At 50.3% G+C, this 11,191-nt stretch overlaps 4 protein-coding genes across 4 annotated transcripts; 2 read left to right on the forward strand and 2 right to left on the reverse strand.

Moving 5' to 3' along the window:
* Positions 1-2,870: 2,870 nt before the first annotated feature.
* GUITHDRAFT_78647 (hypothetical protein) lies at positions 2,871-4,676 on the forward strand (the record flags this gene model as incomplete). The annotated part of the gene is made up of 13 exons (XM_005823730.1): positions 2,871-2,975; positions 3,029-3,107; positions 3,154-3,239; positions 3,288-3,329; positions 3,432-3,632; positions 3,680-3,756; positions 3,805-3,910; positions 3,959-4,020; positions 4,070-4,120; positions 4,169-4,267; positions 4,312-4,401; positions 4,469-4,544; positions 4,593-4,676. Coding segments are annotated over 13 exons (1,158 nt in total), but the record flags the coding sequence as incomplete, so codon positions are not given.
* A 330-nt stretch (positions 4,677-5,006) lies between these two features.
* GUITHDRAFT_155119 (hypothetical protein) lies at positions 5,007-5,769 on the reverse strand. The gene has a single exon (XM_005823731.1). The coding sequence runs from the start codon at positions 5,422-5,424 to the stop codon at positions 5,110-5,112; it is 315 nt and encodes a 104-aa protein (XP_005823788.1). The 5' UTR covers positions 5,425-5,769; the 3' UTR covers positions 5,007-5,109.
* Positions 5,770-6,222: 453 nt separating this feature from the next.
* Positions 6,223-8,533, forward strand: sUbc8 (ubiquitin conjugating enzyme). Its single transcript, XM_005823732.1, has 12 exons — positions 6,223-6,373; positions 6,426-6,476; positions 6,567-6,626; positions 6,979-7,061; positions 7,555-7,615; positions 7,662-7,707; positions 7,753-7,819; positions 8,003-8,027; positions 8,073-8,125; positions 8,180-8,247; positions 8,310-8,389; positions 8,441-8,533. Exons 1-12 carry the CDS (start codon positions 6,246-6,248, stop codon positions 8,487-8,489), a joined length of 771 nt encoding a protein of 256 aa, XP_005823789.1. The 5' UTR covers positions 6,223-6,245; the 3' UTR covers positions 8,490-8,533.
* A 118-nt stretch (positions 8,534-8,651) lies between these two features.
* GUITHDRAFT_145443 (hypothetical protein) lies at positions 8,652-9,755 on the reverse strand (the record flags this gene model as incomplete). The annotated part of the gene is made up of 3 exons (XM_005823733.1): positions 8,652-8,735; positions 8,784-8,867; positions 8,901-9,755. 3 exons carry the CDS (start codon positions 9,753-9,755, stop codon positions 8,652-8,654), a joined length of 1,023 nt encoding a protein of 340 aa, XP_005823790.1.
* Between the last annotated feature and the right edge of the window lie 1,436 nt (positions 9,756-11,191).

Consider the following 11,191-nt stretch of genomic DNA (forward strand, 5'->3'; position numbering starts at 1 on the left):
ACACGGCGCGGCACTCCGCCCCCCCGGGGCCCCGGGGGCGGCCGTTGAATCGGACGCGCGGCCGCCGGGCACCGTGGCACTGGGCCACTGCGGCGATCCCGGGCCGTGACCGTACGGTCACGGTATGAAAGTTCGGGTCACCGGGCCGCCCGGCGGGTGGTGGCCGGGCAACGGTTGAACCGTTAGTCGGAGTCCGGGCCATCCGATTGTGACTCAGTACCGTACTCAGGCTGTACTACCGTACGCTGGCCCGGGCCCCGGCACTGCTACCGGCGTACGGCCCGCGGCCTGTCCGTCAGGCCGGCCGCCGGGCTGTCACGCGGCGGGGCCGGGGCGGCCGCGGCCCGCCCATCCGATTGTGACTCAGTACTGTACGCGGGCCCGGGCCCACTGCTACGCCGCCTGTACGGTCAGGCCGGGCTGTCACGCGGCGGGGCGGCCCGCCCGCCGCCCGGCCCGACCGCGCGGCCTTACACCCCAGTCGCAGAGATGCACCTCGCCGCCAGGAACCAAGGGATGCGACGATACCAGGGGTGGCCTACCAGTCTCCCTTTTGTCAAGACCTTGAGAACCCATGTTATGCATCTTTGAGTAGTATCTCAATTAAAGAAGATGCTATGTTTGCTACTCTAAACATTGGTTGAAGTTTGAGACTTTCTAGAAGGTGGGGTGGGTAGATAACGCTGGTCATCCAAGTCCCAGAAACACACTCGGGATAAATCGAAAAAGGTACATTTGAGATAATACAACAATAATTTTGATGTCCTATAAGTCTAAAAGTCACGAAAACTTGTATTGTGGAGTAATGTGGGATGAAACGTTGTAATATCAGCAATCCTGTCAGGATCTCCGACGATCTCCTGACCACGATGTGACCACCCCCACCCATAACAAATCCTCAACCAGCCTGAACTTGTACCCGGTCCTTTTCTTTCTTTCTTTTCGCCCACCCTGCGTTCTTCCCCTTCGGGCTGTTGATCCGGTGTGGAAACAGGGGGTGGGGTGATTAACAGATTTTATTCCTCTAGGGTGGGTGGTTGAGATACGGCTGGTGCTTACAACATGTGGCAAATACATCGAGGAAGCGGGTTACACTGACTGCCACATTGCATAATCCAAGAACCTAGAGGCTATAGGCTGTGTATTCCTTCAGGTCCGCTCTCAGAAGGGGGAGCTCTTTGAATATGTACGGGTGGTTCAAGTCTTGGTTGTAAACCAAAAGGGACACGCAAGGGTACTTGTGCAGGGTTTTACCCTGGGGAATCCGGCAGGGTAGGGTACTAGGAGAGGTTCAAGGGTGGTCCGATTTGAAGAGTAGTATAGACATGGGAAAGGTAGGGTACCCTTTGAGATCCCTGACCAGAATTCTAGTGGGGTGATGAATGGGTCTCTAACAGATGGTGGGGTACATGAGTGGGGGGTGGGTCAGGTAGAGTAGTTGTTTGATAGTAGGAGGCCGGCTTTACCATAGCCAGAAGGGGTAGGGGTGGCTTGAACGCTGAAGTCACCCACCTACCTTGATGGTGTGAATTAGTCATATGTTCATTTAGACGATCGGCGGTGCTGTGTGGGCACGGAGGCAAGCCACATGGAAGGTGTTCCTTGATGGGTAGGGTCAAGTTTCAATTCCGGGCTGGATAGGGTGATCGATCAATCCCCACACTAATGTGATTCTAATAATAAAGTAACTAAAGTATGTAGGTACCGAAAGTTTACTTATCAAATCTAATTCTAGGATCTGGGTGGGTTACTGGAATGACCCTGCAAAGCCCTGGCGGGAAACCTGTCAAGTACCCTACCTATCCCGATTCAGCTACATGATGGGAGCACTACCCTCATGAAAATGACCCCACCCTGCTGCTTAACCATATTGATCAATCGGACCAGTAGTTTGAAGCTTCATGACCCGTCAACGTGGGAAATCATCACTCCATAAGGCCTACAACCCCTGATACAGTACCCACCCTGCCTTTCGATCTTCGTTAGCAAGTTTGTGATATCATCTACGATACTGGAGCAATACATAAATTATTTTCCTATCGAATTACCCCATAGTGTGTATGTAGTGGAAAAAATCAACATAGAAATGTACCCCTACCCCTATTTTCCATTCCAAAGCACAAGACTACCCTATGAAATCGGAATGTACCCGTCGTGTTGATCTGTGTTTCCTTGGAACAAGGGTAATTCAGTACCCCCACCACCAAACAACAGTATTTTCCTTTACCACCCCCTCATCGGAAGGTACCTTACCCCTTTGGACACCTAAATTTTATTGTTGATGCTACCACCCCCCCGAAGGAAAATTGACTACCCCTACCAGGTTTTTCCACATGATATGAACGGGTCCCTCCCGCTCCCTTTCTCCCACCCCCCCTGCGCTCGAGCTCACTGCCTAAACCCCTGCCGCCTCCTCCTCCCTCCTCCCTACCCGTAACAACCCGAAACCCGCTGCTCAGAGACACACTGCTTGTAGACAGTCGTGTCCTGAGTACTGCAGACTGCTCAATCCTTCACGGTCATAGTCTGACGCCCTTTGTACACCTCGTTGCTTCCGGCGAGTAGGAGGCCACGAAATTACTTCCCGGTGTCCCGTCGGCGAGGAGAACAGATTAGCGCCAGGAAAATGCTTTCCAAGAAACTCATTCTACTTGGAGCAGCAGCAGAGCTCTGCTCCGTCAATGCCTTCCAAGGTTTCACCCCAATGCAAGGGATCCAGTCGAGGAAACCCCAGATCTCAAGAGCTTCCCCTCTCCGTCAGTTCAGGATGACGGCGACTGCTCCTGGTGACTCGGAGACCTATCAAGGAACGCAGACCTTGGAGAACCAGGTGACAGTGTAGCCGATCATCAGTCCTGGGGAACCTAACAAGAGTGCAGTTGAGAGTGAGAATCGATGACGTGTGGTACGATCTCTCGAGGTGGAGGAAGGCCCATCCTGCGGGGACTCACTGGATCGACCTGTACAGAGATCAGGTAACATGCATGCATTGCTGTTGAGCGAGCGAGACTGACTGAGTTGCAATTAGGATGCAACGGAAGTCATGTACGGGTTTCACTCCGACAAGGGGATGGAAATGCTGAAGAGATTGCCTAAAGCGAAGACAGGTACATGACCAGGAAGCGTGGTCAGGCACCTTACATGCCATGCTAGTTCCTGAAGGAGTCAAGGAGCCAAGCTCAGCTACGATGAACTTTAGAAAGTTCAGGAAGCAGCTTGTTGACGACGGGTGGTTCGAGGTTTCGACACTTGCACCTGAAATCGCTTTTCAACTTATAGTGTTGCAGAGGGACTGGGCACATGAGGCCTTCAACTTGGGTTCTTGGGCTGTAAGATGTTTCGCTGTGCACTATCTGAAATCCTGATGATCTTCACAGGTTTGGCTTACTGCTGGAATTATGCTTGCCCAGTTTAGCACCTTCCCGATGCAGTTTGCCGCTGCCATGGTACGATGCCCTTACACACTCAAAAGATGCATTCCAGTTACACTGTCGCAGGTCCTTGGTGTCTCCAATACCATTGCTGGATGGCTTTCACACGACTACGTCCATGGAAGAGGAAAGTTTGCGGATTTCATGCGCCCATTTGGCTACCTCTGCGGTGGAATGGGTCCTACGTGGTGGAGCGACAAGGTTATTTCAAGAATATTATTTCTTGTTTTGTCTTGACATCCAATCAGCACAACCTTCACCATGCCAGAACTAATGAAGTGGGCATTGACGAGGACATTGCAACTGATCCCGCTCTCTACATCTGGTAGTGCTAACTACTCTTTTTCTGATGCGGCTCATTTTGTCCCTTCAGGGCTCCGGATCCCAAGAACGATGCGCCATGGCGCAAGTATCAGGGTCTTTACCTCCCTCTCCCCATGTCTCTCCTCTTCTTTATCTGGAGGTTCGACTCAATCAAGGTAAACTTTTAGCCACTGTTGGTATCGATTGGTGAATCTGTCATTAAGGTCGCTGTTGAGCGCAAGCTTTGGAAGGAGCTCGTTGGTCTTGCCTGCCATTATGCTTTCATGTGCCTTTTTCTCGCTGCAGTGACTTCTTCAATCTTACACGTGCTTAAGGCTTTACTGGGTCCCAGCTGGCACCTTTGTAGGAGCTCTCTTCTTGTCGGGGTGTGTGGTCGATGGTTGGAGCGAGGGGCAAACTAATGTTTATTGCAGATTTATGACAGCCATCATCACCACTGTCACTCATCAGTCTGAGGAACTCTTCTTTGACGAGAATCCTGAGTTTGTAGAGGGACAGTTCCGTTCCACTAGGTTTTTCATCTTGTGTCTGTGGGATGTTCTTGACCCGCTTCTAGGGATGCTGTTTGTTCCAATCCGTTCTCGGAATGGCTCTGGGGAGGAATGCAGTACCAGCTGGAGCACCACCTTTTCCCAACTATGCCCAGGTGATATTTCTTCCTTCTATCTCCTTGAGAGACCTCTCTGGCTTTATTTCTCTTATTCCCCATGCAGATACCGATATCCCGCATTGGTTCCTCATGTCAAGAAATTTGCGGAGGAGAACGGCTTGGAGTTCAGGATCACTCCGGTAATGCGTATTGTGATTTTGTGATGATCGAGCTCATATCCTATACAGGAGTTTGAGCTCCTCAAGATGAATTGGAAGCTTTACAGCGACATCGCCAAGCTCCCTGCCGAACCAGGTCAGCCGTCATCTTAAATCTCATGGTTGCTTACGCTCCCCAGGTGCGAAAGCGAGCAGGCCTCCAGCCCCCAAGCAGGACATCACAAGGTAAGAACCTCAGCAGTGTGTTTGGTCGTTGACCTTGGATGGTGCAAGTTTTTTTGCGAACATCTCTGGGCTTTTCACGGTGAGTTTATTCGCATCGGGTGATACTTTCCTCTGATGACATTTGATTGCAGAAGAAGAACAAGGCAGCCTCGTCCAACTGAGGAATCGAAGGGGATTTTGTCATGGGAACCCTTTCAACACTGTTCCTGGGGAATATTGCAAGAATCGCACATGTTAGTATAAGAAACAAACGAATATTGTCGGTTATTCTTTAATTGAGTTTCCCCTGGAAACAAACTCTATGATTTTGTTTAAAAGAACAAGAACTCTCTACATGTGAAAAGCATATACTACAGGCACATCATTGTGTCCGGTTGACTTCAAGGATCAACTTCGACTGATCGAAGGCACGTGATGTAAGTAGGAACACCCCCTCGTATATCTTCCGCTGCTGATCCTGGTGAAGCAATCGAGTCCTTACCCCGAAAACCCTTTTCATCGTCATAGGCGTGTTCCCCATTGACAGTTCTTGGATCAGGTTGCTCAGGCTTCCGGCAGTTCTAGCACACATCTTCTGTCTGACTGATCTTGTTGGAAATGCAGAAGCATATGCATTGCTCATCACTACGAAGCTGCTGACAACGCCACAGGCGCAGACAAGAGGCATAGAGGACATGGTGGTAGACTTTCGATGTCGCAGAATCGGATCCGGAATACTCAAGCGATGGAGAGGTTCTGAAGTTGAAGGCAAGTTGATTGTGCGAAGAAAGACTAGCGATGACAAGAATCAAACTCAATCTGAAGAAGAATCCTGTCTGTTGCAGTAACCGATGGCCGCAAAGTTGATTCTTTCCGGGAAGGGAGAGGAGAAGAAAAGTGTCGGAGGGTGATGTAGGGTTGAAGGAGAAAGTTTAGGGGAGCTAGGAGGAGGAGACGCTCGTGCTATTACGACAACGTCAAGGTATGGACGGGGAGGCGAGGAGCAAGTAAAGGGGCGGTACTCAAAAGAACACGCAGCAGCAGACTAAAATGGGTAGGGGTGGTACATGTACCCCTATTTTTCTCATACTATACACCGGTACTTTGTACGATCGTAGGGGTACAACATGCAAGCTGACTGCCCACACGTAAGCCCTTGCTTACTAGCAACTTGGTCATAGGGGATGTACGACCCCATAGACGTAAAGTACCAGTTCGTATCCAAAATAAAAGGGGGGGTACATACAACAAATCAAAATGGGGGTACGAGATTGAGTACCCGGTGGTTCCAGCGCTATTTGACGGGTAGAGAGACCGAAAAAGTCATCGACCGGTCTCATCTCATCCTAGCTGTGAGTCAAGGTGATGCATTAAGTGACTTGTAAAGCTTTCAGTGATTCCGCGGCGTCTCGGGTCGGGCCGACCGAACCCGGGAACAAGAGGTATAACTATACAACTCGAAGGTATAAACACAGTCTACCCAGTGGATCCTCACAAACCATCGGAGAGGACGAGGAGATGAAGGCGGCAAGCATGCGGCTCAAGAACCTCCTGCTTCTCCTCTCCCTCCCTCTCGTCCTCTCCTCCTCTCCTTCTCCCACAGACCTGGTGCGCCTCAGCTCATCGCGTTTACGAGGTGCGCTAAGGTACTCACCAGGGATCATGGCGATACATTGCTGGGCTGAATCGATGTTGCAGAAGGGCGGTACAGGAAGAGGAGACATGCATCCAGCGTCTGATCCCTTTGAGGTGCTGAAACCCTTCACTGCGACCCCCGTGTAGCTCGTGCTGCCCTCCTGTTTGCCCTCCATTCCGTGAGCAGCTCTGATGACAACGCAGAGGGGGCGCAAACCCAACGGGAGAGTCGACCAAGAGGATCTTTCAAGACACGCGGAAGCTGTAAGAGTCGCTGTCTCACTTCGCTTGCAAAATGATTGCTGCCTCTGCTATGAGCTGCATGTTCGTGAAGACACAGATGAGACCAACTTGTTCAGTCAAGTGACATGCGCTTTCCGCTTGCTTTTCTGTTATCCCGATTAGCAAGTCAGTCTGTGCGATTATAGCGATAGAGCGGAAAACATGTCTGTTTGTTTAGCTGTGTGCTATTTAGTTGCTCCATACTCGATCTCGTATGCCAACACATGCTCCAGACGTTCTTGTGTGTTTGAATGGATCCAGCTCAATCGATCTCAAATTCCGGTCAAAGACTCGAATCTTTTCCACTGACTTCTGGAATCTTCTCTTTCTCCAGGCAGATGAGCAGTTTTAAGGTGATCGTTACAAACGAGAAGACCATGAGGGAGTTCTCCGTGCTGTTCCATGGCCCCAAGGACAGTAAGTCTATCAGCAGAGGGTTCTAGTTGAGGTGTAAGGAGACTAGACCAGCGTTTCGAAGGAAGGAGGGCAGGGAAATGGGGGGTTGAGACTAAGATGAGGGGAAGGAGTTTAGGATCTGTTTCTTTTCTTATATCTCCTCTACAATCTCCTATCTTCTCCTCTACTGTCTACACTGTCTGCCCTCACTCCTTCCGTTTCTCTTCTCTTTCACGTGCTTTGTGCCTCCCTCCGTGTCTGCCTCTCTTCTTGTTTTTTACGCACGCACACCCTCCCTGCCTCCCTTCCTTCCTGCCTCTCTTCCTCCCTTCCACGCTGCCTCTCTTCCTCCCTTCCTTCCTGCCTCCCTACCTGCCTTTTTGTCTATTTGTCTTGTCTCTTCTACCGGCTCTCCCTTCCCCCTCCCTGCGTTATTCCCTGCCTCCCTCCTCCCTCCCACCTGCCTCTCTCCTCCATCCATTCATCGTTCAGTTCTGACAGCTGACATGCGCAGCTGCTTACGAATCAGGAGTCTGGAAGGTGAATGTGGAGCTCCCGGTGGAGTATCCTTACAAGTAAACCATCCATGCTTCGACTACCTCCTTCCTGACGCTCTATTAGATCGCCTTCTATCGGGTTTGCCAACAAGATTTTCCACCCCAACATTGTTGCACATCTCTGCACCAACTCATTTGTATTGACATGTCAGCAGGATCTGCAATCCGGATCCGTATGCCTCGATGTTATCAATCAAACTTGGAAACCCATGTTTGATCTAGGTACATCCTCCCTGCCCTCCTCCGGTCCCTCCTTCCCTGTTGCTTTTCGTTGTACCTGCTCTTGCATGCTCTCGTCTTTTGTGCATACACTGCTCCTCTGCACTTTTGAGTAACCTGGTCTTATCATGATCCCTTTGCTTGCCTGCTTGCTATCCTGTCTCTTTGTTTGACTCTTGTACACAGTGAACATCTTCGAAGTATTTCTTCCGTGAGATACTCGCTGCCCTCTAGGACATACTCTAACACTCTGCAGTCAGCTACTGACATATCCTAACCCTAGTGACCCTCTCAATGCGGATGCTGCTGGTAAGCAGGAGCTTTATCTATTGTATTGTTCCTTAACAGTTTATGCGGCACAAGCTCTGTCCATGAAGGATCCTCAGACCTATCACTCCAAGATCCGTATGTTCATCGACAAGTATTGTCAGGTAGCTTGCTGAAGCTATGCTGCCATGGGGTTGCATGGAATATCTCACGAGAAAACTTGCAGGGGGTAGAAGAAGAGTTTATGAAAGCACTTCCAAGCGAACAGCAAAGTACAAATCGACATGTTGCTGCAAACCCGGAGAGGTGAAGAGCTTGTTTCAGCAGCGACACTGCTGTTGATTTCTTTGTTGTCAGTCTGTGGAAAGAATCGTCATCGGAAGAATCCTCGTCTGGAGATGAGTAACCAAACATAAATTTGAGCACAACATGGAATAAACTGGTAGCTAGAGAACGCTCACGATCATCCGATGCACAATCGTGTATGACTTCACGTATTCTTGTAGCCGTTTTAATTGAACATCACATACATCGACCTTTATAATCTACATTCACGGTAAGATCCCATTTACTTGACCTTGACACGGCTGCAAATTCTTTTCCTCGCGTTGTTGAACCAATGAACGATCTGTTCAACCGAGAGACCAGTAGCCTGAGAGGTATGGGTCAGCTTTCGGATTTGTTCGATATATCTTCTCACGTTTGCGAGCTGCTGCTTCTCCAACAAATTGGGGAACGGATTGCGGAAATTTGCAAATAGCCATTTCTGTTTGAAGTGAATAAGCTACAAATCCAAGTGTAACAAAGGAGTCAATACCTGAAGAATAGTGACAGAGTCCCTCGAATGATGCCTCCTTCCCTTCTTTGACTTCTTGGAGACCCTCACTGTACCATCGCCACCCTTGTCTTCGTCTTGCATGAACGACCGGTTTTGCACACCGTCGGTATTCCCGGCAAGCAAGGCATCCCTGGCACTCCTGAACGCGTTGGATTGGATGGCAGCCATCTGATACTCTTGTGCTGCTGCAATCTGAGCCAAGAGAGCGACACCACTGCAGATGTCCGCCCTGACTGCAGGAACGTCTTCTGGTGACTTGGCAGTCTTCTTCTCTTCCACGATGCTTTCCTCGAGATGGTTGAGCGCTTCGTCGAAAAGGGATTGGTCATTCAGGCAGTCTTCCTCAGAGTTCTTCTTCATCTTCTTCTGGCTGAGCTCATCCCACAGCTCGTCAGCTTTTCTCTTGCCCAGGAACTGATCGATCAAGCTTGATCGTGGACAGGCCTTGGGTGAAACTTCGCAGTCAAACACGAATCCTTTTGGCACGAAGCTCTGAGGGAACAGAAGTGAAGAATCTTTCAAAGCCATGGAAAACCTCTGGAAGGTTGGCAGCTTTGTGTTGTGAACGTCTTGAAATCTCTTGTGCAGGAAAGATGCGGTTTCGTCCATGGCTAATTGGATGTGACCCATGTCGTCTTCGGAATTGGGTGAGCCAGTTTCAAGGGGAGAGGAGGAAGCTTCGATCTCCGTTACTGAGCGGCAAGAGCAGTCGTCTTCAAAGGAGGAAGCAGACTCTGTGCGAGCTTCATTCACTGACGATACAAAGATCCTGATGTTAGGCAACATCAACTTGGTGTGATGGGCGTCGATTGATGGCAGGTTGGACACGAGCATTTCGATGTAGAAAGAGCTGAGAGTGTATGGAAAGGGAGAGGAGCAGAGAGGCTGTAGAGGAGAGGACGGGGAGAGGAGTGAAGGTAGGTAGGAACGAGAAGCAAGGAGCAGGTGCTAGGGAACGAGCCTGTGGGAGGAAGCAGCAGGAAGGTGAAAGATGTAGTGGGCAAGAAAGGCCACCCCACCTCCCCAGAAAGGATTCCTCGGGGTGGGTCAACCAAATCTACATGGGTAGGGTAGTTCATCTCTCTTTTCTGGTACAAATATGGTTCGGGACTGGTTCGTGCGGGGGGTGGGTATGAAGCTACTAACTTGGAACATAGGTGGGGTACTTCGATCAGAGCAGGGGTGGGATGTAGTGTAGAGATCAGCTCCCCAGGAAATGGAGAGATGCAATGGACAACGTCAGGGAAGGGGGGTAGGGGTGGGCAACAACCACACCTTGACCCCCTCTTTGGAATCACGTTGGAAAGGAATCCAATTCCCCACTTAAGAAGGGGGGTACTCTGCAGGATCGAAAGGGGTCCAGTTGTGGAATCTGGGGTCGTGACCCTTGTAGGGTGGGGTCAAAGGGAGAACGCTGGGGTCCAAATGATGAGAAGATTTGAGGGGGTCCTGATGGTCAATTTTTTTTTGGCAATAAATGGTTTTAATGGAAACCCGTGACCCCTACCCACCTGATGCATGGAAGTACCATCGAGGGGACGGTCCCCCAAATATTGTACCCCTACCTCCTGTGTTTCATCTTGTCCATCTCGTACCCACTAAAATCCCATCAATTGAGACAGATTTTTCATGTCCTCTGCATACCGGTTGCCCATCAACCGGTTCCTTTCACACCCCACCCCTCATGGAAACTTACCACCAAAGCAACATTCACTCACATCCCTCTGAATATTACCTATGACCCTACCCAGGGATGTTTATCTGGTAACTCCTCCTTTTAGTGACCTTGATGACCCTACCCCCTCGATCCTTATCTTCTGCTCTTTCTCAACCTTTTCACTTGCATCTGTACCGGTACTACCAGTATCTTCTGCTCAATCTAAACTACCCACCTTTTACTCACGTTTTTCACGGGTCTGTCTCCCACATGCGAGCCACTTTCTACACTACCCACCCTCCACAGGAAGGAGAGCGTTGAACTAGTCAACCACCTACCCCACCCACTGGGCCGTACTGCGATTCAGCGGCGTTTGCCACCCACCCTACATGACCTTCACGCCCCCCTGGATTATCTTGAATCTACACAACACCTCGTTTGATCTTATCTATTCGTCAACCACCGGTGACCCCACCGAATCCCCTTGTTATCCATCAATAGTACCGCACCCTCTCGATTCTGAAGGGTAGGGGTACTAAGTAGAATTGATGGGGCTCTGACCATTTGAAGGTGGATGAGCCAGCCGTCATGAAAGGAGGGGTGGTCACACCCC

Source organism: Guillardia theta (assembly GCF_000315625.1).
Source record: "Guillardia theta CCMP2712 unplaced genomic scaffold GUITHscaffold_103, whole genome shotgun sequence".
Lineage (NCBI taxonomy): Eukaryota > Cryptophyceae > Pyrenomonadales > Geminigeraceae > Guillardia > Guillardia theta.

Excerpts from the sequence above, each read along its gene's own strand:
- GUITHDRAFT_155119 (XM_005823731.1), bottom strand. The coding sequence starts at position 5,424 with ATGTCCTCTATGCCTCTTGTCTGCGCCTGTGGCGTTGTCAGCAGCTTC.
- sUbc8 (XM_005823732.1), top strand. The coding sequence starts at position 6,246 with ATGAAGGCGGCAAGCATGCGGCTCAAGAACCTCCTGCTTCTCCTCTCC. Across the intron at positions 7,708-7,752 it reads AGATTTTCCACCCCAACATT|GATCTGCAATCCGGATCCGT; the intron begins GTTGCACATCTC and ends ACATGTCAGCAG. Across the intron at positions 8,028-8,072 it reads ATCTTCGAAGTATTTCTTCC|TCAGCTACTGACATATCCTA; the intron begins GTGAGATACTCG and ends AACACTCTGCAG.